This window comes from Otolemur garnettii, unplaced genomic scaffold (genome assembly GCF_000181295.1).
Source record: "Otolemur garnettii isolate 467f Iridium unplaced genomic scaffold, OtoGar3 scaffold00051, whole genome shotgun sequence".
Lineage (NCBI taxonomy): Eukaryota > Metazoa > Chordata > Mammalia > Primates > Galagidae > Otolemur > Otolemur garnettii.
This window is the reverse complement of record NW_003852446.1, coordinates 440573-465841: the sequence shown is the minus strand read 5'-3', so window position 1 is coordinate 465841 and position 25269 is coordinate 440573. Positions and strand designations below refer to the sequence as shown.

At 37.5% G+C, this 25269-nt stretch overlaps 1 protein-coding gene and 1 non-coding gene across 6 annotated transcripts in view; one reads left to right on the top strand and one right to left on the bottom strand.

Annotated features, from left to right (window-relative positions):
• The window catches only part of GLRA2 (glycine receptor alpha 2), a 192475-nt gene that overhangs the window by 27950 nt on the left and 139256 nt on the right, over positions 1–25269 (bottom strand). For all 5 annotated transcript variants that reach the window (XM_012806406.1, XM_012806407.1, XM_003791851.3 and 2 more), the window contains one exon: positions 16104–16253. In XM_012806406.1, coding sequence (XP_012661860.1) covers positions 16104–16253 — 150 coding nt within the window. The remainder of the gene's footprint in view (positions 1–16103; positions 16254–25269) is intronic.
• Positions 2291–2397, top strand: LOC111726002. Its single transcript, XR_002773907.1, has one exon. It is a non-coding gene; the product is annotated as a U6 spliceosomal RNA (small nuclear RNA).

Here is a 25269-nt window from a genome sequence, read left to right as displayed (position 1 = left end):
AGAGAGAGAGAGAGAGACCTCCTTCTCCTTCTCTATTAAAAATAGACAAACTAGCCAGGCATTGTGGCAGGTGCCTATAGTCCCAGCTACTTGGGAGGCTGAGGCAAGAATATTGCTTGAGCCCAAGAGTTTGAGGTTACTGTAAGCTATGATGACACTACAGTATTCTACCCAGGGCAACAGAGTGAGACCTTGTCTCAAAAAATAAAAATAAAAAATAAAAACTTGGAGCATTTTTCCATACTCCTCAACCTTTAATGTGCTTGTGAACCTCCTGGAAAACCTGTTATAATGCACATTCTGATTCTGCAGGGTGGAGGTGGGGCCCGAGAAGCTGCATTTCTAACTAGTTCTAGGTGATGCTGATGACAAGTTTGGCTGCACTTTGAAATCACCTGGGAAACTTTAACAACCCAAGTTATCTGGGTCCTACATCCAAATATTCTCATTTTATGGTCTGTGGTGAGGTCTGGGCATTTGAATTTTAACATGTTCCCGAGTGTCTCTAATGTGTAGTGAGGACTGAGAGCTCTGCTCCTAGTGGATTACCTTGTTTCTAGAAAATACCAGAGCTCATTTCTGGTGTGACTCCTGTTGGTCTTGGACAACCTAGCAGCAGCAGATATGGTGAAATGAAGTGAGAATATTCAATAATTTAACCTCCTAATATTTACACCCATGTCAACTTTTTGAAAAGCAATTAAATCATACACCCAACAAAACTCATGTCTCTGTTCATTACCAGTGCAAATAATTGTATTTTGGATCCCTTCTTTGCTATCTTGTGTAAATAAAAGATCTTTATATAGAATAAAAGAGCTCACACAAAAGGAAAATTCATAATTGAAAGATTTTTCTGGCTATATTGTCTTATGAGTCGTGCAAGCTCTAATTAATTACTCCTGACAGGAGTGACATCTTTGTTAATAAGCAGGTTTTCTCAAAGACCTCAGCCCTCTTCATGCATAGCGTTTCTCTGTCCCATAGCATTTTTCAGTCTTGGCATTATTGACTTTGGGTCAGATGGTTCTTTGTTGCAGGCACCTCCCTGTGGCCTGCAGGATATTTAGTAGCATCCCTGGCCTCTACCCACTAGGGGCCCACAGCACAGTCTCCAACCCCAAGTTGTGAGAACTAAAGCCCCAAGCTGAGAGAATTAAAAGCCCCTTCAAACATTGCCAAATGTCCCTTGGGGCAGGGAAAAAATAGACCCTAGTTGAGAATTATTGTCTTAGATCAAAGGAAACTTCCATTTCACAGACTTTCACTTTCATCTTGAATGTCTCCCTGTGGGAGGCTTTATGGTTCTCAACCTTCCTAATGCCTTGGCCCTTTAATAAAGTTCCTGTGGGTCGCAACCCACAGGTTGAGAACCGTTGCTCTACAGGTTCATCTGATGTAAATCAGCAAGGTAGGATAAGGCCATTTTCATGGGCATGGAATGCTACCTTAGAGTGTAGTTTTTATTACCTATTATTTAAGCTCTATTTTAATTACTCATAATAGCAAGAGTTTAGAATAATTTATAGTTAACATTCCAAGACAAACACAGACTTTACAAATGCTGCTTCCTTCTTGAGACTCTCCCCTCCAGGAGAGCTGGAAGTGCTCTCTGTTCCTAGGAATTGCCACAGCTCTGACTCTAATTCCCTTATGATTATGAACATTTTCTACCCCATGTTAGAACATTTTTTGTAATTTTTTTCTCCTATTTACCTGTAAAATTGCATGAAAACAAGTTTCAAACAGCTTTCATACCCTCACTACCCCTTATCTAATGCAAAGTTTTGTACAAAACACACATTCCAACAATATTTGTTAAAGAAATGAATTGTACGGTTGTACAGCAGCTTAGTGTGAAAGCTAGGAAGACAGGGGCCATTTCCTTATAGCTACTCCTGCACAGAGCTAGGATCATTTATTTTCTAAAGGGTTACACTTCATGCTACTTCATAAATCAGGTGGGAAATAATTTCAGCTTCACTTAAGTGTTTTGTCCCCAAATAAGTTTGTTACAAACACGAATCACATTGATACAAGACAAATTAGTACCGTGATTAGACAAACCCATATGTCTCTGATGTAATGTCATGGAACCATTAGACTTCTCTGTCATTCACTTTCATCTTTTTTGAGTCCAGATATGTTGAAGTAACTACAGCTTGAGTCATCATTCAGGGGTGGGGAGCCTGCAGCCTTAAGGAAACTTGTAGCCTTCATGGTCCTTGAGTGGGGCCTATTGACTGAATCCGAATTTTACACCACAAATCCTTTCTTTAAAAGGGGTGCAGTGCTCGCTTTGGCAGCACATATACAAAAATTGGAATGATACAGAGAAGATTAGCATGGCCCCTGCACAAGGATGACATGCAAATTCATGAAGCATTCCATATTTTAGAAAAAAAGAGGGGGGTGCAGCAGAGAAAGATGAAGCTTTTTCTGCCTCCTTTGGTGCTTAAAAAATGATCTTGAAATGAAAAGGCCACAGATTCCTTATCCCTGTGGGGTGGGAGCTGAAAGCAAAGGCTTGATTTTAGGAACATAAGGCAATGGAATTGTATTAGGAACCCTGTTGTTTGGGAAACCCAGTAGCACAGAAATATTTTATCAATTTCAACTGTAAGGTACAATAGATAGAATATAGTTGCTTATCTGTCATTTGGAGAAACCATTGTTCTTCCCTCAAGAATGCCACTTATTGTTCCTAGAGTCTTAGCTCTGTATCCACACTTTGGGCACAAAAGGTACTCCTGGATCTGTTTAATGTTTGGTAAGGATGATGATGATGGGGTTCAATGGACTGTGATTGTCATCAGGCTCCTGGCCCAATAGGGTGTTCAGCTTGGTTTGTTTTTGATCTCTCCAAAGCAACCCTGGGACAAGGAATTACATGCAAGAAGTTTATTTTGGAGGCAATATGGGAAGTGTGGTGAGGATGTGGAGAAGTAGGATAGGGAAAGGAGAAACACCGATAAAGGGCGTGTGAATGATAAGTGGTGACCACTGTTGGCAAATGAGGCTCAAACCTCTGAAAGAGTCAGATTTGGGTGGGTGAGAAGGCTGGGTATTTGGCACTAACCTCTAGCTCTCATTGGTTGAGAGCGACTCCTAGAACATTTACCTCCTGGCACTTCTGGCCTGCCCCAAATGTGTATGGAAAAGTGGAGAAATCAGATTCTCCCCTAAAGTGTTGTTATATAAATGAGCTGAAGATGACCTCTGTGGATTGGCCCCTAGGTTATTCATATCTTTACTACAGGTTGAGACCTGTTAACTCAAAAGCCTGCCAGCACCAAACTCAAAATTTACACAATTGATTATTTTAAAAATAGCCTAAACAAGCAGAATTTTAGATATCTAGAGCCTGTTTTGCATATCCCATGAAAGTATACTTAACATCTGCTGACCATCAATAAGTTAGAGCCTTGTGGGTATAGGGTTCCAGGCCAATGCTGCCCTTTGGTACTCTCCCTTAGGTTAGTGGCCCCCAAGCCTCTGGATCATCTCATACTGTAAGAGGCCTCCTCCTCACGAAGCCCAGTCTAAAAACTATCTGATAAAGTCTGTTGTGCATTATTGCCCCCATGGTCATACCTTTTCCTTTGATGAGTCCCTTAATCCCTTGAACCCTGTAACAACCCTTCAGAACCAATGCAGCCCTGTTGACACTTTGATTTTAGCTTAGTATGACCTGTGTTGGACTTCTGACCTCAAAAATTACAGAAAATAAGTTTGTTTTATTCTTAGTCATTAAGTTTGTGGTGATTTGTTCTAGCAATAATAAGAAAGCATTTGTTACTGCAAATGATTCAAACCACAAAGCCATTTTTGTATTTACACTTGTTTAAGATAAACTTTAATAAGGTCATAATATGTGTCTCAGAGTTGGAAAGCTAATTCCAGAACAATTACAAAAAGGCAAATTAACATATATTTATAATGATTTATGTCTCTAGGGAGGGGCTTTTGGGTAAGTATAGACTAATTACACAATTACGAATGTTTAAGAAAAATTGCTAAAGAACAGTCTCCTGATTTTTGTGCCTTATCCAACCTGACCCTTTCTATACAGAATGATATTTCTACAATTACAGTCTGATTGTAGCATCACATCATCTTGAAAACCTTTTGGCAGCTCCTACTTCATGAGTAATTGAAATCTTCTTTCCTCTCAGGCCCCGTGTTCTCAGCACTTTGTGAGACTCAACTCTTTATGATGTAGTAAAAGCACTGTGTTGGTTTTTGCAACTGAGCCCTTGTGTAACTGTTCTCTCAGCCTGAATATCCTTCTCCCTTTTCACCTCACAAATTCCTACTCCTGTGTCAAAATCTAGATGAAGGGTCAACTTCTTGGCACTACTAAGTGGAGAACATGCTCTGTCCTTGGTCACCACTGAATCATGCACTGAAATCTTTTGCGTAGCACATAACATTCAAATATTGAAATCATTTGTCTGGGAGCCTGCCTGCCCAGGCAGACAAAACATAAGCAAACAACACAAAAAGGAAACAAGTTGATAGAAATGTTCCTTCTCATTTAAAACTTGAACTCCCTTCAAAAATGTTGCAAAGCAAAATTCCCTTCCGAAGTTCTATGTGCAAAACTAGAACTTCAACTCAATTTGAACTGTAGAAATATAAAGAATCATTGAAAGGCCTTAGGTAAATGTTTTATTGCAAATAAATAAATGTGTTAATTGCTGTATTTTATTGCTCACATTTATTTTACTTATGTGTAAAATGTTCTTTCATTCTCATCTTTACATTATGTCCATTTCTCTATCCCTCCCTCATACCCTACTTGGAATAGCACATTTGAGTCAACACAAATTTTTGTTGTGTCCATTCATCCATCCTGTCTGGCAAAACCTTCACCTTGGATTGAGGGTTGGCTTCCCAGGCATGCAGCCCGTGCAGATATACAAAGTCTCATGTTCAGAGGGATCCCAGGATTCATTTAATGCTCTGCTCTTGCCATATTGAAATTCTTGATAATGTTTGAACCAGAGTTCCCACATTTTCATTTCAGTTGCTCTTGCCTGGATCAATTCTAGAACCCACTTCCATTTCTCCACTGAACCTCTTGTTGTTGAGGTTACCAGTGTCCTCTGAGTTTATAAAATCCATGTCTGCTTCTGGTCTTTTGCCTTATTTGAACTGTGCATCTTTAGACTATGGGCTTTCTTCCTGAATAACTTTCTTTTTCTGGCCTCTGAGTGATTACACCCTCCTGGGTTTCTTCTGACCTTTTGCTTGTCTCTACCATGCTGGTACTCACAGGAATTTACCTCAGACCTCTTCCCTTCTCTTCCCTGTCCCTTCACAACCTTTTCCTCCTTCTATTCTCTGTACACTCCTCCTGGGTAATCTCACCCGCCTCCATAGCTTTAACCTCCATTTATGTCCTAATGACTCCCAACCTGCCTGTCCAACCTACTCATCTCTCCTGATTGCTAGACTGCCTCATGCACATCTCCACCTCCGTGTTGCAAATTTTAGTTTATCCCACACAAAACTTAATACTTTCCTCTTCCCCTGCCACTAACCCAATCTTCATCCTATAACACTATGATCCCCTTCTTGAAAAAGCCATACTCCTGGAAGTCATCTTAGACTTTTGCCTTTTTGCATTTCATATATTTAATTAGTACATGCCATGTTGATTTTTATTTTTTATTTTTCTAGAGATCAGTTAATTTCTTGCTACCTTTCTAGCCCTCATTATCTATGGGGATTACAACGAGAACTTTCCATTGTTCTCCTGCCTCCAGTTCTGCTCTATCTGAAACATCCTCCAGAATACTTCTCCAAAGGGCTAGATTGATCTTTCTGTAATGCAAATCTGACCATGCCATTTGCCTATTTAAAGTCTCCCATCACTTTCAGGAGGATGTCCAACCTTCTTAGCACAGTGTAGGGACTTTCCTTGCCTGGCCCTGCTCAGCTCTCCAGCCTCCTGTTTTGTCACTCATATCTGAGGGAGCCTAAGTATGGCTTGAAGCATGTCTTAGTTAGCTTTTTCTAGAAGATCCTGAGACAGGGATATAAATGCAAGTACTTTATTTGGGAGGTGATCTCAAGAAGCACCAGTAGTGGAATTGCGAGAAGTGAGGCAAGGAAAACAAAGATGTCAATTCAATGTGCATTTGGCAAGCAGGTTCACTGTGAGAAACTGGAGCTCAATCCCATTGGGAATCACTGGGAACTAGTACCCAGAGGGGCAAGGAAACTAGGATATTTATCTCTAGGTCCCTGCCATTATTGGTAGAGGTGTTCCTGGAATGTTAAGTCCTCAGTGTTTCTAGCTTGCTTCACAAAATCTGACCATGTTTCTGGGACCTTCAAGGAGACACTCTCCCTCTCCCCACATCAAGGCAGAGTGGAGCTTTATTAATAGTAGGAAGCCCATCAGAGAATGTAGAAACATTGAGTGCCATGGGGATATGGGTGGGACATTGGCAATGTCCACCACAGGGCCCCTCCAGTATGGTTCCATAGCCCTCCTGGAGCCTCTGTCATGATACATGTCATGTGTACACAGAAAATGTGTCTTTTTATTCTTCTGTCTTTTCATGGACTGTGAGAATCTCAAGGGTGGAGTCCATTGGACTTTGCGGGTGCTCATAGTAGATATGCAATACATTTACCTTGAGTATATGAATGAATGGATGAATGAATAAAGTGAGATAGTCTGAAGAGATGCGATTGAGGGTAAGGAAAAGAGGAAATTATGAAGAGTGTAAAATCAGAGAGGAAGAAAGCTATGATCCATTAGGAAAAGAAAGTAGTAAATAAAATGGAGATAATGGGAAATGGCCTGAGATGAAAGTAAGAATGAGGGAGATACTAAAAAGGGATTTCATTGGTAAGGTTACTTCTGCAAATTGCCTTGCATTTTGCCAAAGAGAATTCCATATTGCAAGCCCTACGATAACAGTTTGTCCTAGTAAAATGGAACATGCTTAGAAGAAAATACTTTAAAAATACTTTAGGCCTCCATGTCCCTGACAAGTACTAGCTCTATACCCTGGTGATATGAGGAATTACAAAGTACCATGACCTTTATTTATTCTTGATGGCTTTCACAATTAAATTTAAATTCCTAATTCATGAAGGTCTGTTAAAGGCTCATCTAAACTCCTCAACTTTAAGATAAAAAACAAACATGCTTTCTGCCTCCCTGGGGAAGCAGTTACAACCTCTTCAACATCATGCTTGCTAAGGAAGCAGTTGTTGCCTTAATTAATGATCTATGAAATCTTCTTTAAACACCTTGTGCAAACATGTGGTAGGATATGGGGAAACAGTAAATGATAAAAAAGAACACACACTGTTTCACTATATTCTCCTTGAAAGGAAAAGAAAATAAGAGCTATGATTATGGAGTTTCCTTTTCAAGGACAAGGAAAAAGGAGACTTATATGGATTTTAAATCTAAATTTTTTTTTAAAGAAAGTACTTTATTCTCTGTGAATCTAATTTCCTGGCGTGGAATCAATCACTGGGGTTAATGTCTTTAATATGACTGTGGACACATTAGTAGTGAAGGTATGAAACACGATTATAGCGTTGCTACTACTGAAAGGTATTTTAGGAGTTCACTGGATCATCACCTGTCAACTGGCACTTGCTAACTTGTTAGAAAAGTAAAAGCGTGAGCTCTGTCCTGACCTACTGAATCAGACTCTCTCTAGGCCTCCAGGTGATTTTCATGTGTGCCATAGTTTAAGAGGCACTGGCTTCAAGCAGGATGATCGAGGTATGATCTATATAGCAGTGCCAGTCTGTGAATTGTTTGTTATGGTCTGCAACTGTACAAGTGTGCTTATTGTGAGTTATTCTCAACTCCTGTGCTTATTATTGTTCTGAGTAGTGGGGTTTCTTATATGCATTCTCTTGGCTTTAGTAACAAACCAGTTTAAGAGGTCCCACTGGATTTCTTCTAGAATGGATGGAACAGCTGTTCTTGTTTAATGCTGTCTTATTGCCTTCCTTTTCTCTTTTACACTAAATATCATTGTGTATACCTGTTGAACTACAAATTTTCAAGTGTTAATTTTAAAAATAAGCTGACTCTTCAGACCACTGATCATTTCCTAAATTGATATAATAAACAACTTAATTTTTTCCTATGTACAAACAAACCTCTCCACCTCACAGAATCTGGATATTAATTCAGAGTCTGATCCTAATATTTTTCAGATATGGGACCTGCCTTCCTTCATGCATGAAGCTATGCATAGCATCATAGATATTTTTTCTTAAGGCATGTGATATGCAGATCCACATGATTTGTGTCTTTACTTAATAAATAAGGACAGTTAGATGGAGCTTTCCTTCATACTCAGTTGAGTATATATTTGGATAAAGAAATCAAATTTCAAAGATAGGCTGCTGGATAGAATTTGCCTTTTTCTTTTGTTTTTATTGTTGAGGATTCATTGAGGGTAAAGAACCAGGTTACATTGATTGCATTTGTTAGATAAAGACCCTCTTATAATTGTGTCCTGTCCCCCAAAGGCCTTTTTGTAATGTAAGGTAAAGACAACCGGCCATCACCCAGTGGGCTCCACTTTTGTATGAATCTTGCAGGAGTTTACTTTGACTGAGGTCAGCAGAACTGAAAGAGCTCTCCTGACTTAGTTAACAGATAATGTCTACAGGGAGGTACAATTTACATATAAGAAACAGAAAACAATTTAGACTGTTGCATATTGAGAAGAGTATCCTGACAATGCTCTAAACCAGGTTTCTCTACTGCAGCACTATGGACATTATCCCTATGCAATTCTTTGATGTGAAGGGTTTGGCATCATCCCTGGTTTCTACCTACTGGAAGCCAGTAGCACCACTCCCCTAGGCATGGCAGCCAAACTGTCTCCAGACATTGTCAAATGTTCCCTATGGGAAAAATTGTCCCAGGTTAAGGAGCATTGCTTTAAGGCTCCAGGGGTGTCCAAACTTGTTTTGCTCTGTTATGCATTCGAAGAAGAAGAGTTGTTTTGGGCCTCAGATTAAATACACAAACACTATTGAAAACTTATTAGCAAAAAAAAAAAAAAAAAAAGATTAGTGCATACTTTGCGTGATATCCGACACCAAAGATAAGCCAAAAAAAAGTCCTCACAAAATCAGCAGGCAGCTCATGGGCTGCAGGTTGGACATCCCTAAAGCCTGGATAAAAATAAAAGTAGTTCACTGTCCGATGTTTGTTTCCCTCCAATAGTTCAGTGGGAAGATGATTAGTTAAGAGGATTTAGGTGTTTCTAGGTAAAATGTCTAAAATACTATCTCTCCCAATATCATTTCAATTTTACATTCTTCTATAAAGGATGAACAGCAAATGGGTGGAAGGTCACAACATTGGGTAAAGAGGAACAAATTAGGAGGAACAAAGAGAGACAAATTAAGAACAGAGATTGAAGTTAATTCAATCCTATGGGATGAGGAAATAATCTTTTGAGGAGTTAGAAATTTAGCTAAGACCTAAAAGATGGGTTAAGGAGAGGGGAACAAAAAAACCTCCTGAGTATGTATTGATTCCCATTTTCCCAAATTACTGTCATCTGCGATATTTTGATTAGGGCCTCATAGTTTCACCTTATCTAATCAGATTAAAAGGGAGATGGGAAGAGGTTAGTACAGTTAGATAGAAGGAATAAGTTCTGGTGTTCTAATTCACAGGGTGCATATAGTTAATAATAATTTATATTTTAAAATAGCTAGAAAAGAGGATTTTGAATGTTCTCATCACAAACAAATTATAAATGCTTGAGATGATAGATAGGCTAATTACTTTGAGTCAACCATTATATAACGTATACATATATTAAACCTTACAACTAATATGTGTCAATTAAAAACAAAACAAAACAAAAATAAATAAAAAGCAACTTGTCGTTAAGTGGCCTACATAACAAGCACCCCAAATTTCTCTTTAGTAGCTGAAAATAAAGAAACCAGGGCTATCTGGGTAACTGGAAACATCTGGAATCAGGTATAGTGCCAGAAGTAAGGTGTGAGGCAGCCACATATAAAAAGGAGAGAGAAATGTAGGTGAAGCTTTAACTTTCTTGTAGGGCAGCTGTTTAACTTCATATGATGTGCATGCTTTTTATTAGAGCTGATGAACTGACATAAAAATAGAGTTTTATCACATAGACCTGAGGCATCAGCTTCTAATGCACTGGGTTTGGCCGGTTCTGTAAGGGAAGATCTGGGTAATTGTTTCTAAGGAAATTCTGCTTTGATGAAATTTGACAGTGGCTGCTTTGTGAAAAGTAGGAAAGATAATCAAAACAAATACACCCAGTTGCAAATTGCCTGGCCCCTCCTGGAAATTGACCCCATTTCATAACTCGATTGTTCAGTAAACTCTGGGCACTTTAACCCCACACATGCAAATGTAATCACAGGTGTTCTCTCAATAAATACCTTCCTTGAATAAATCTGAATGCCATTGTCTTTTTTGGGAAATGGTCTGCTTTTGGTTTTCCTTATACCTTCTAAAGAATGAATTTGTTTCATGTTATGGAGCTCAGTGATGATTTAAGAGATGATGTTTTGCATTGGAAATATTGAACTTTAAAATGATTATAATTTTTTTAACTCATGCCATAACCAGTTAGGGTCTGTAAAAATTAATAAGTAACTACAACTTGAACTTTATAATCGAAAACAATGAACTTAGAACTGAAAGCAATGTAACCTAAACATCTGTACCCTCATATTATTTTGTAATAAAAAATAAATAAAAAGAATAAAGGAAAGAAAATTAATTAGTAGCTAATGATCAGCTGGGCCTGAACTAGGGAAAGGCAAGTGAAATCTCATGTGCAAAACTCGAAGGAGTACCCAAACTCCAATACTCAAAATACATGATATTTTAATGTAACATTTAAGATACCATTATTAATGCCAAAAAAATCCCTAGTGAACAAAATATCAAAATTTTAAATAAAAACAGGATGTGACTTGGAACTTGTATGACTCACCTCACTTGCCCCACCTTAAACCTTGTCTTGACAACCAGCACTAAAATAAAACATAATAGAAAATACTAGAATGCATTAGAAATGTTTGTTTCAAATGTGTGTGTGGTACTGGATCATAATGTAAGATGTAAAATGTAAACTGTCAGTGTTGGGATACACGATGATTAAGGTCAGGGACTCTAGAGTCAAATTGCCTATTGGTGTGGCTTTGGGCATTTTACTTGTCTCTTTAGTTTCCTCATCTGTAAAATGGTACAAGAATGCTACCTTCATTATTGTTAGGATACTTATTTAATTTATCCAAACAAGGACAATTTTGACAGTGGAGAGTGGCACTAGTAGACATTGCAACCTTATAATATTGTTTATTGCAAAATAAAAGAGTACTATCAAACAATAAAACATAAAATAGATATATATCATACAAAAACATAACAAAACCACTCAATTGTGGGCAGTCAGATGCTCAATAGTACGACTGCTTAGCCTCTATTTCTTGTATGTTTTATGTCCACGGAACCTGTGATTTTCCATGTTTTCCACACACCTTGCCAAGTGGTGGCCTGGTGACTTCATGGATTTTGCATGCCATACCATGGATGAAGGCTGGTATTGCATGTGGCCAGTAGGGGCAGCAGTTATCTACCCATCATTGCCAGAGACAGAAAGGATCAGCCATAAAAATGATGGAGATTTTGTAATTTTTGTAACAACCTAGATGGATATAGAGAACATTCTCCTAAGCAAAGTATCACAAGAACGGAAAAACAAGCATCACATGTGCTCAGTACTAAATTGGAGCTAGTAGGTTAACAACCATATACTCACATGAGAGAAAAACTCAAATTCAAGAAGGGAGAAGAAGGGGTAGGGGTAAATTCCCACCCAGTGGGTACACTGCACACTCCCTGGGTAAAGGGCACACCTACAACTCAGACATTATCCTTATAGAAGCAAACTATGTAACCTCACCTATGTACTCCCATAGTAATCTGAAATTTTAGAAAAAGGGAAAAATATAAAATAAAAATGTTAAGAAAAAAGAATCATCTGTTTTCAGTCTCTGTGTCTGGGTAGAAATCATTTAATCAGCAAGCTCCCTGTAAGATATCCTGGAAAGGAAGTGTGAATTATGACACAGTATCTGGAAAATGTCAAGAAAAGAGGCCCGGATAGTGATGTTTATTTTTTTAAATTTCACCGTGTGTTAAAGTGAGAACTTGTTCACTGAACATGCATATTCTCACATCAGGGGATCATACCATGACAGAAGCCAGGTGTATAAAATGGAGGTCAACCAAACCCATTTGAATTTATTTTAATGAAAATATTAATAAAAATATTTTAAATGAATAATCTGGGACAAATGCTATTCACACAAGATATTGGGAAAATAGGCACAAATCAAGACTTTCGTAGGTAACCTGGGCGGTATGATATTCACTACAGTGTGAATATCTTCCTTTTCATGAGAATGTTCCCTGTGTCAAACATGTTCTTTTACCTTCCATTTTGGAAAAAAAAAAACAAAGAACCCTCCTATGAACACACATTTTCTTCCATACTGTCTTATGTGCTCCCTGCACAGCAAAGGTAATTATAAGTGATATCTAAAGTCTGTCATTTTCTTTTTTCCTTTTTCTGCTCAACACATTGTAGATAGGCTTTCTAAGTGATGGAGTGCTCCATTCTCAGAGTTTAATGGGTGATCTCACCCAGTTTCGTTGATTTAAAACATCAAATGTTTGCTGGTCACTCCCAATTATACATTTTCAGATTTTATCTCTTTCTTGAACATGTCTATTGATTTAGTTGCTTGCCAGCTCTACTGGGCTAGCTCATAGGCATCTAAATCTCATAGCATCAGAATATAACTCTTGAGTTTCACCCCAAATTTGCTTCTTTCACAATAGCCCCTATCTTGGTAAGTGGTAAAACTACACATCCAGTTGCTTAAGCCAAAAATCTGAGTCATATTCAATCCCTTTCTTTTCCTCACCTCTTCACATCAAATGTATCAGTATAACGTATTGATATTACCTCCAGCACATAACCACTAGAACGTAAGTTTTCTCAAGATATTTCATTTTGTGTGTACTATTAAACAATATATTCTAATATAGACAGTGCCTGGCACATAGTAGGAAACAAATAAGTAATTGTGGAATGAATGAATCCTGACTTTGACCACATCCCTTTCGTCCTGTAGTCTAATCCACCAACATCTCTTACCACTTTCTACAATAGCCTCCTGATAGATCTGCTCTTGATACTTTTGACCCCACAGTATCCACTCGATAGCCTACTTGCTATGTTGAAACTAACCAGTGGATTCCAATTAGTTAGAATAAAATAGTCCTTTATACTAGCCTGCAAAATACTATATAAACCTGAAATTACCTATTCTCCAACCTCATTTCCTACTTCATCTCTCCCATTCTTTGCTGTATTTCCAGAATTCCCTGGCTTAGCATAGTAGGTGCTCCGTGTTTGTTAACTTAATAAATACATATATTCATGGTGTGTGGGTGGTCTGATGATGCCCGGAAGTGAGAGTGTACAGAAATTTTTTCTATCCTACCTGTCTTCTCTTGAAAGCTAAATTCTCAAGTAACCTGTACTGGCTTTCACCACAACCTTACCTACTATTTAATCCTTAAACTACTATATTCTGGTTTCTTCCCAAACCCTGAACTGAAAATATTTGTGAGAAGGTAATCAGTAAACACAATTGACTATTCTTCTATTTCATTAATTTTGCTTGTTGACTATTTTATAATTTTCCCCCTTCTATAGTTGTTGGGTTCAATTTATTATTCTTCATTCCATCTTCTTGAGTCATATGCTTAGATAATTGATTGTAAGCCATATATCTTTCTAAGATACGCATTTGAAGTATGCATGTTTCCTTCCTCTGTTCACTGATTAGTTATACTTTTTTACACTAATCTTTAATATATATTATTCTGTAATGCCAGAACTTGATAATCAGTCACAAAATTCATTCCCACATAGCCCAGATAATAGCCTAAAAATCCTTCACACAGCATTCCAAAAAGTCTTACCAATTATTTAGGATTGGAAAGCAAAATGAAACTCATTTTCCATCTCTGGTCTAAGAGAGTATGCAATTAGTAAGCCAGAAGAGTGTTTGTTAAGTGTATCTCATCATAAAAATCACTCAGAGTGCTTATTAAGAGTACAGATTCTTGTGCTCCACCCTAAACCTTAGGAATCAATGTCTTCATGGGAGTTCCCTGAGAATGAGTCTGTTGCATAAGGGTCCCAGGTGAGTCTTATTATGATACAGTAAGTTTGGGGAAGCCTGGGGCAGTATTACAGCATCTGAAATGGGTTGTTGAGTGACTTCGACCACTGACTAATTAGTTGCAGCATTAACTCTGTATATCATCACAATCTGATAATACTTCCTAGGTGGCACAAGTGACCCTGAAGTTGTGCCACTGTGTGCTGAACTTCCGTGGATGAAGTTTGAAAATGATTAGAACCAGCAGGGAGACAGGAAGGAGAAAATTGAGAAAGGCTTAGTATTAAAAGGTAATGTACGGAAAAGAAGATATTTGTTTGTTTTCCTTAGGCTGTGGCAGAACAAAATGTTCCTGAGAGGTAGCAAAGAATAAGAGACAGGGCAGCTTGCAGGATATTTCTCTCTTACAACTCAGAATGTATGTAGGAACCTTCTGGTAGATGCAGCAGAACAGAGTGACCTCAGACATATACAAACTCCTCAAAGTAAGTAATGTCTAACTCACAGTAAAAATTCAGCTTTATATCTAGATATCTGGAAGCATTAATATTGACAGCAAACATTTTTATTTTCGTTCCAACATAGTAGCATATAACTATGACTTCACCAGTGCATTTAATTTCTCAATTTTTGGCGGACCATAATTTTAAAAATCTCTCTACTGTAGATAAAATTTTAGCTTCATTTCTGTAGCAATATTATTACAGGTGGTAACATTCTCTACATCATAGAGCATATTTCTCTCCCAGAGTTTGAAAAGGAAAACAGGTGCAAGCTGTCTGGTATTCTATAAGAGACTGAATTATAAATTAGAGCAGTGCTTTCCAAACACGTCTACACATTGGAATTGCCTGGGAGCATCAGAAATAGTGATGCCTGTGCTTCATCCCAAGATTGGGATTTAATTGGTGTGGGGTATGGCCAAGACCTAGGAGTTTTGAAAAATTCCCAGATGATTTTAATGTGCAGGCAAGTTTGGGAACCACAGAGAACTTGAGTTCTTGAGCTATGTATTTCAAGTCTCAAGTCTCTGGACTATGTAAATCTCAGGTTTATGCATTAAAGTTTAAGCTATGAGGGTGTGCCACACCTATAGGGGCAAGATATGATTGTAAGAGGGTCTTTATCTAACAAATGCAATCAATGTAACCTGGTTTCTTGTACCCTCAATGAATCCCCAACAATAAAAAAAAAAGTTTATGCCAAGAAATTGAGATCAGTTCAATTAGATTACAGTCTATGTGGGTAGGGCATTATTTACATAAATCCAGAGCAATAAATGGGAAAAAATAGTCAAATCAGTTATGTGCACACTCAGAGTCACACACACACACACACACATACACACACACACAAATTATCAATATTCAAAACAACCAGGATTTTCAAGTAACTTTGTTAAATTGAGTATATACTTCCAATTCGGATTGCCAGGTAAAGTACAGGAAATTCAGTTAAATTTGAATTTCAGATAAATAGCAAATAATTTTTAGTATAGATATGTTCCAATATTTGTACTAAAATGAAAATTTTACTAAGGGAATTTACTAAGGGAAAATTTAAATTTAAAATTTTAGTATAAATATGTCCCAATATATGTTTACACCAAGAATTATTTGTTGTTTATCTGAAATTCAAATTTAACTGCATGTCTTGTCTTTTTATTTGCTAAATCTGACAATTCTGTGTCAATTTTAAAGGACTAGCCCCACTGCTAATTCAGCATACTTGGACAAAAATTAATCTTAGCTTCTTGCTCATTGTGTGTTCTCCTGTTTTCTGAATTACATTGCCTGGCTCATGCCCCATGTAACCTTGTCTGCACTGAGGGCCAACTGTACCTTATTCTGCCTCTTCTGTCTTCTCCGGAGGCGCAGGAACTCCTTGTGTTGCCTGGAGACAAAGTTCACTGCTGCATATTCCAGCAAGGCAGCAAACACGAACAGAAGGCACACCGCCATCCAGATGTCAATCGCTTTTACATAGGAGACCTGAGAGAGAGAGAGAGAGAGAGAGAGAGAGACACCATGAAACCATGCAAGCTTGCTGGGACACCAGATTCCTAATGGTGTGAGCAGCAAAATAACCTCATTTTCTTGCTCAAGGATTGTCTAGCCCTTGCTTAAAGAGAGTACTTAAGCAATGCATGGATTTTACTTTGATGATTTGGGCCAGAGTAGTGAAAGGCACACATCCTGCCCCCTGCACAGGGCCCTCATTCCAGCTCTCTCAGTATATGCCCACTTGCTCAAGCAGCTTTATCCCTGAGACCTGCTCCAAAGATGACTTCAACAATTCCCTTAGTAAGAGTAAATTTTAAGTATTCTTACCACATACAAAAGAAAGCATGTGAGATAATACACATGTTAAATAGCTTGATTTAGCTATTCCGTAATGTATACACATATCAAGACATGTTGGGCATTATATATATATATATACACACACACATATATATAATATAATTTTTACCTGATTTAAAAAAATCTAAAATATCCCTTAATGAATAAAACAAAACTTTCAGGTAAAATAGATTGGATACTATTATTAAAACTGCTCACTCCCTTCTTTTCTTTCCTATCATTTAAAAATCAATATGATTAAGATAATTTTGAAACTTGAATGAGAAATAACCTATGTATAGCCTTAGACCCTTCAAAAGCCAATTTATAATTTCTTTCAGCTTACTGATTTTAACTGATGTGCAAGCATAATTCTAAATAGTTTTACAACCAGGGGTGTCCAATGTTTTTTTTTTCCTCTGCTACATGTTAGAAGAACAAGAATTGTGTTGGGCCACACAGTAAATATACAAATGCTAACAAAAGCTTTTTAGAGGGAAAAAAAAGGTCTGTGTATACTTTTCATGATATCCAACACCACAGAGAAGTAAAAATGTCCTTACAAAATCAGCAGGCCGCAGGCTGGATACTGCTGTTTATAGCCTCACAATTTAAGAGCACTGAGCTGAAGTAAAATATTAGGACACTGGTCTTGAGAAGGTATCTGGTTAAAAAGGAAACTTTTATAACACTTCAATGTCTGGTTAAGTGTTTATAATAATTATAAGTCTTATAATTTGACAAAGCAGATTCTGAAAGCTAATACATTTTACTTGCAATGGAAAATGCTCTTTATTTCTGCCTATTAAATAATTATTTTTTAAAGAATAAAGGGAAAAAGTAACTGGACAAAGTTGGAAAACTAGATCCCATGTTACAGAGGCTGCTTATCAAACTGCTATCTGAATGTATATTATCCAGTTCTCACTTTTAAATAGAGTTTCCTATAATTTTTGGTAGCTGTTACTAAGTGCATGCCAGCCAGTATTTGTGCATTTAATATGTACTATTTACATATTAATTTTAATCTGTATAACAATTGTACCCATTTTCTAATGAGAAAACTGGGTACAGAGGGGTTAAATAAGGTCACAAAAGTTATAAGTGACAGTTCAGGCACAGGGCTCATGCCTGTAATCCTAGCATTTTGGGAGGTTAAGGCGGGAGGATTGCTTACAGCTAAGAGTTCAAGACCAGCCTTTGCAATGACAAGACCTCTCTACCAATAGAAAAAGAAAAGTAGTAAGTGACAGAGTCAAGACTGGAATTAGAATACAGTCTGACTAGTGTATTTTTTTCTGAACACACAAATACACTACTAGAATCTTACAGTTTATACTTGCATTTCCTTTTGAATTTTATTTAACTTGCTTGTAGATTATAATTTCCAATGCTTCCATGTTATTTAACTTGCTTCTAGATTATAATTTCCAATGCTTGCATAATGGTCTGTACCATGATTTATAATTCCAAGAACATTTAGGTTATTTTGTATCTTATTTTTTGTGACAATAAATTTTGTTATGAACATTCTATGCCTCAAATATTTGACTATATTACTGATTATTTATTAGATCAATTTTTGGATGAGTTACAGGAGTAAATGCTATGAAAATAGGCTCTTGATTTAGAAAATTGGCAGCAGCATGGAGGACATACAAGCAGAGACTCTGAAATGAGATGCCCAAGTAAGAAATGCTGCTCTACTACTGATTAACTCTACAACTTCATTAAGTTCTTTAACCTCTCTAGGCCTCTATTCTTTATCTGTAAAATAGAACAATAATAGTACCTGCTTCGTAGAATTGTTATGTGGATAAAATCACTCAATATGTGTCAAGAACTTAGAATAGTGTCAAACACAGAATAAGCACTATATAAATGTTTATAATTATTTATAGGCCATCTAAGGGTGTCATTTTGTTAATGTTGAAATTTTGGAAGAGGCCAAAATTAACAAGGAAAATAAAAACCATTCACAATCCTTGTATCTTCCAGTTCTTTTTAAGATCACTACCTGCTTAATAGTATTTGTCTAAGAAAGTGGTTCTCAACCTTCCTAATACGAAATGTATTTTCATTATTAAAAAGGGGTCATGACCCACAGGTTGAGAACCGCTTGTCTAAAATAATCTGCACTATTTGTGTTAGTTCCACATAGGTTGTGGCAAAATGGTCCAGCACTTTGTAACCTCCAGTCCACCGAATATATCACTCTTCCTACTTAGGATGCTCTTTCCTATTATTTCTGATTAAGGGATTCCTCAGAATCCTTCAGGATTTGGCTCAGATATCACTTTTCCTGGGAAATCTCCCTAACCTTCTACCTTTCTCCTATCTGGGGCAGGGGCCACTTTTCTTTGTTCTTACCACCCTCTATTGAACCTGTCTCTTCTTTCTAGCCCACCAACTTCCTCCACCCTACCCTTGCACTCTAAGCTTGGGTTTTTGTTGGACTTTTGTTTTCTGTTTATTTGTTTTGCGGATAGGCCCTGTGCAGTATTACTTTTTGTTACACCAGTACAGGACCTGGCAAATTGTGGCTAGGTAGTAGTTATGTGGGATGGATAGATGGTGGATAGATAAATGGACGATGGATAGATGGATCAATGGTTGAATGAATGAATGAATGAAAAAAGAAGGAAGAAAGGGAGGAGGGAGGAAGGAAATGTATAGCTATCTTCACATTTTTGTGCTTTGATTTTAACAATTCTAAACTATATACTATTACCCCCAATTGCATATATTTAGTACTTCTAAGAGAAGACAATGAGTTTTTGTTTTTTTTAGCATACTTAACATTCCTGAAATGTCTCTTTTTTTAAATAAACAATGATCTGTATTGCATTTCTTCTTCTGGAGCAATCCTGTTCTCCTATAATACCAATTACAGCACTTCCAGTTATATATTATTCAGATGGCCTAAAAATGTTTTAAGACCCAGTGCTGCATAATGAGAGGAATTTGTCAATGCCCGAGATATGTCCATACCAAGAGTTAAGTCCAATAGAGCTGACCATCATTCATCTTCTTCATGGTGTTCACAGTGTCCAGTAATAATATACTCCAATTATTATTTGTAAGATCACTGACTGCCTTATACTATTTGTCTTAGACAATCTGAACTGCTTGTGTTAGTTCCACATATGTTGTGGTCCAGTAACTTGTATAACTTTTTCCATTTCCTTCTGGCCATCAGCAGGCCAATCATGTATTTGACTTCTTTTACAGCTGCTCATAAGTGAATCCTTTTGGTCACTTAATCATTTTGGTTTGTCTCTGAGTTTCCTTCAAATCACGAACATCTTCCCAGCATTGAAGTGCTAGCATTAAATGCATTATTCACTCGGATTTACAGGGTGTTGTGAGATGTCTATTACATGTGATGTGAAGTCCCTTGGTGTTGGTCTCTCAGGATTGAAATGCCTTTTTGTTGCTTTTACCCAACTCTGATGTCAGATTCTCTCCCTTTGGCTGCTAATCCTTAGATGTTTTTAGCTCACGTCTTCCCCTGTCACATTCTTTTTATGATTCTTGGGCTTACATGATCCCTTTCTGAACTACTTTACTACAAACTTGCAGGATAGTTTTCAAAGGTAATTAAGCTCTCAAAATGCTGTTATGATTCACTGAGTTGGTATCTTTTCAATCATACTTAATTAAGAAAAACAAAAACAAACCTTGAGGGACTATTACTTGGAAGATACTGTACTAGATGCTGGTGAAAGGTGGGAGGAAGCTATACAAAGATGATTAAGAAGCACATCAGTCCTTCCCAGGACCTCCCAGATTATACTTAAGGGGACCCCATTCACACTGTGCTCCAGAAAGTGTCATTCACTTAGATCAGGAAGCAGCAAATTATAGCCCATGGACTAAATCCTACTCACCATATATTTGAAAAATTATGTTTTATTGAAATATAGCCATACTCATTCACTTACATATTGTTTATGGCTTCTTTTACACTAAAATGGCACAGTTGAGTATATGCAACAGAAACCAAATGGCCATTTGCAGGCAGCATTGCCAGCCCCTGATCTAGACTGTAGTGTTGTCTGGTTTGTCCTGGGTTGTACATCTAAGTGGGTCTGCTTCATGCATACATGCTTTGTCCATCCAACTAAAGTATAGGATACTTGGAGGGATAAAGACTCAGTATATATTTTTGTACTTACTACACTGAGAATAAGTCTTTGTATATATAGTAAGTGACCTGTAACTTTCTGCTAATTTTCCAAATGGTCTATAAATTTAAATTCCTTTCATAGTCACTGCTTTATATGAAGGGTCAAACACCAAATACGAAAAAAAAAAAAAAAAGAAAGAAAGAAAGAGAAAAAAAAACAACAACTAAAAGGAGGTCTTTTGGAAATGATAGCTGTTGATATCCAGGTTACTCTGAATTCGTTTTCACTAAGGGAAAGGAAAGTACTTTTTTTTTTATTGTTGGGGATTCATTGAGGGTACAAGAAACCAGGTTACACTGATTGCATTTGTTAGGTATAGTCCCTCTTACAGCTGTGCCTTGCCCCCCAAAGGTGTATCACTTATTATTTTTATGACTTTACAACTTTTGTAATTTACAAACACATTTGCTAGAAAAGTAGGGAGGGGGATTGGAGGGATCACTTCTGAGGTTTATTTTACAAGGGTACAAGTGAATCTTTCTAAGAGCAGAATGTGAAAGTTTTAAAATAATAACTAAGAAAATGACACGAAGGCTATGTTAACCAGTTTGATGGAAATGTTTCAGATTGTGTGTGAAAACCCCACACTGTACCCCTGAAGTGCATTAATGTACATAGTTACCATTCAATAAAAAAAAAAAAAGAAAAGTAGAGCCAGTCAAGTAGTTTAGGTTTTTATTGTGCTAGATAAGCACCTATCTGATGTTTAAACAGTTTAGATGGGGGAATTTGGTTAATTGCTCAAATTTTTTTGGCATCATGTTGACATCCCGTAGAGCTATTTCCCATGAATATCTTTACAATATTGCCTTGGCATTTAAAAAAAAACTTTGGCAAGTTTTCTTGAGTTGATTTTTTTTATTAATTTTATCCTCAGTTTAGTTTCAAAATGGAAAATTAATGAATTTGTTTAGCCCCACAACTTTTTTTTTGTCTGTGTTCAAATTCTATACTGTTTCCTGTGTCATGAAGCCAGTTGTTTATGAGTTGGGCAATTTTCTACCTGATATTTATCCCCAGGACAGTAGAATGAGTCATCATTGTAGAAGCATTACCTGAATATTCTTAAAGCTTGGATGCCTTCTCCAATCCTCATGGGCAAAGAACTCTCATATGACAATGTGCCAACTAAAGTATATTCACATTTCCAGTCCCTAGGCTGACCCCAGAGAGCTATGACATTATTCCAGGAGATTGCTAATGAAAATATACATAGAGAAATTCACTATAGTGGAGAAAAATCACAAATGACTATTATCAAGTGTTGTTTTCTAATGAAAAAGAGATAAAATGTGATCCACAGAGCAATCTCAAATATTTATCTATCTATCTTTGTTTGTTTGTTTGTTTTTTGAAGTTTTTGGCCAGGGCCAGGTTTGAATCTGCCACCCCTGATGTATGGGGCCAGTTCCCTACTCCTTTGAGTCACAGGTGCTGCCCTATATTTTTCTTTCTTTAAGTGGAATGATCTCTCATACCTACCTGCTTGAGTCAATGTTTAATTATTCTCAATTATGCCTGCAAACCATCACTAATGCAGAATAGCAGCTTTTCTCCTCTGTACAGTACAATTTCATCTTATCTAATTTAGAAGTGGAAAATTTGTAATTAACCTTGATTAATGCAGTTGCTGAAATGATGGATACCTGTTGGACACAGTAGCCTGAGATATGCTTCCATTACATGAAATAGAAGGCTTTGGTAGCTCCAATCAACTTGTCTTTCATTGAGTCTCATGAGGAATACCACCACACTCCCCAGCTCCATTTTTTTGGGGAAAATAAGTTTATTAAATATGCATCTAAATCTTACAAAGCTAGTAGTCAAAAAAGGTACAAACGAGAATTTTGTCTTTGCTATTTTATTTTTTCTCTTACCTATACTCATTCACTATATCATGAGAAAAAATATAGTCAAATTAATCCTAGTGCCAAAGATTCATGGTGTTGTATAGTTTCACATTTATAGTTTCACTGCCAAGTTGCCATTTTTATTGCCTAATTAAAGAGCTCACACCTGCTGTTTAATGATGGGAAAATCAGATTTCCTTTGGCAGAGACGGATGGTGGCAGCACCGACTACTTGGCTTATCCCAGTATCACAACCCTCACCCCGTTTTTTCTCCATGTCTGATATTCTTGTTGGGTTCTGGACGGAGAAGTTGACTGACTACTCTTGTCAAGTTGCTGTTTCCAGAAATAGCCATTGGGTGGCAGTGCCTCCAAGCCTGGTATCTGCAGGAACCAATCAGTTACAAATGAACCTGAACAACCCTTGAAGAGCAATTAGTTTGCTGGGTGTTCAGTGGTGCACAGGCCTTGATAACTGGTATTATTTATAAAAATGAATAGGCTTCTCTTCCACTGTGATGGTCAGAAAACTATTCAAAGTAGCTTGTCAAAGCTCACTATCTATGTGAATTTTGTGGCTGGAATGGTAGGAGAAGAGTAGAACTGCCAGCCCCAGTATACACAAAGAACACTAGGTAATATCCATTTCAGAGGCACCACAGGGACATGTGCAGAAAGGAATCCCAAGTGTCAGCCTCATGCCAATGTAGGCATCTGAGGGAATTGAGGTGGGAGGTGGTGGCATCTGGAAGAAGGGGGAAAATCAAGACAAGAGGGCAACTTCTTCCCTGTGCTTGTGTCTGCGACATTTCATTACATTTTCAGTGGATGGACAAGAATACCAATTCCTGCCATAGTTTAATTCCTGTGACTGGGCCTTCAGTAACAAAACAAGTGATATACATTTTTTCCTCTAATGAGGATAGAAATGAGGAAGGAGTTGGGGTCAGGAGCAAATTGCCCACTAATGAAAAAATTACCCCAATGAAGAAAAAAGACAATTTTAATATTGGAAAGGCAACCATGGGTTTTGGGGAGATAATGAGATATGTTCCACTTAATATTTGTGTAGTCAGTGTATTGGAAGGAGGGAGAGAGGAAAGGAGAAAGAGAGAGGGAGAGGGAGAGAGAGAAGGAAGGAGGGAGGGAAGGAAGAAGAGGAGGCGGGAGGGGAGAGAGAGAGACTGGGGATATTATTAAGATGGGGAATAAAGGAAGAAAATGAACAAATGAACAACACCTTTGAAGCCAGGCCAATTTGGATTTGGATCTTAGTTGAATGACCAAAGAATTTGGGGAAATCAACTTTTTGTAATCTTATTTTCTTCATATGAGATAGGATTCCAAGGATTCCAGTCCTGAGGGGTCATTGAAAGATTGAATAAGACACTTTATGTAAATCTTAACACTCATTTGGCAAATTGTAGATGCTCAGTCACATTGGTTTGCAGGGGATGTGCTACTGAAGACATTGCATAATTCAAAACTTGCATAATTCAAGGCAATTTTCCCCAGGGGAATAAATGTAAAGTAGAATCTGTTGTATTTCATGTTCTGTGCATGCATTAAGACTATTAGTATTTTTATATTGCCCTATTTTAAATTCACATAATCTAAGTTCACATAGCCTCATTGTAGTGAGCAGTCCCATGTCATAGGGGCTAAGATATGCTGTTACAAAAACAAAACAGAACAAAACCATTACCAACAGCAACAATAAAAAGCTTGCTTGTAACAAGACAACTCTATGAGTTGTCTCTATTATAAGGATAAGAAAACTGAGTTTCCTCCTTAGCTTTACCAAGATTACACAGCAAACAAAACAAAACAAAAAAACAAACAAAAAAACATTGAAGTGTAATTCACATTTGATCTGGCTTGTCTCCAAACTCTGTTTGTAGAGCTCACTGACTCCTGTGGGAACCTACCTCTCTGGGGTTGTGAATCAGGAGAATTACTCATAGACTGTGGTTTCACCAAATGACAACAATATATGTGGAAGAGGGGTGAGAAAGTGCATGCAATGGAATAGGCAAGTAAGAAACAGCAGCATTTCACACCTATAGGCATGGAGATACTATGAAAATAAATGTTCAAAGATGGCAGATAACCACAATCGTCTTCATTTTCTTTCCCAGGCATCAGTTAGTGATTCACCTCCTTGTATGCTGTTTCCATTTCTTTACTTACTCCCCACCTCAACCCAAGGTTCAAATTTCTTATTTGTGAGCAAGGAAGAAGAGGGAAGTTTAATGAAAATAGTCCAGTTTTGTTCTTTGGATTAGGCTGAGTGAAAGATCTTGAATGGTGGGTAGGGTTTATAGTAATAGGTGGAGGAGCATAGAAGAGCGGAGGAGTCTCCACCTTCTAAACTAGGCTTGTTGGCTTATGATTTCCAAGTTGGCTGTGCCCCCTAGAGTGGAATGAAGAAGCATATTAGGAAGGCGGCATTGGCCAAACATTTCATCCCTGATCATTTTTGAATTCAGAACCTTATCAGAGTGAGTGGACATGCTCATCTTAAGTGAGTATATATAGATTCTTTGTTATCCAACAGCAATCACAGATGGTAGATTCCTGATGCAAGCCAATTTATGACTAGTAGGTAAGGTATGTAGGGAGTGC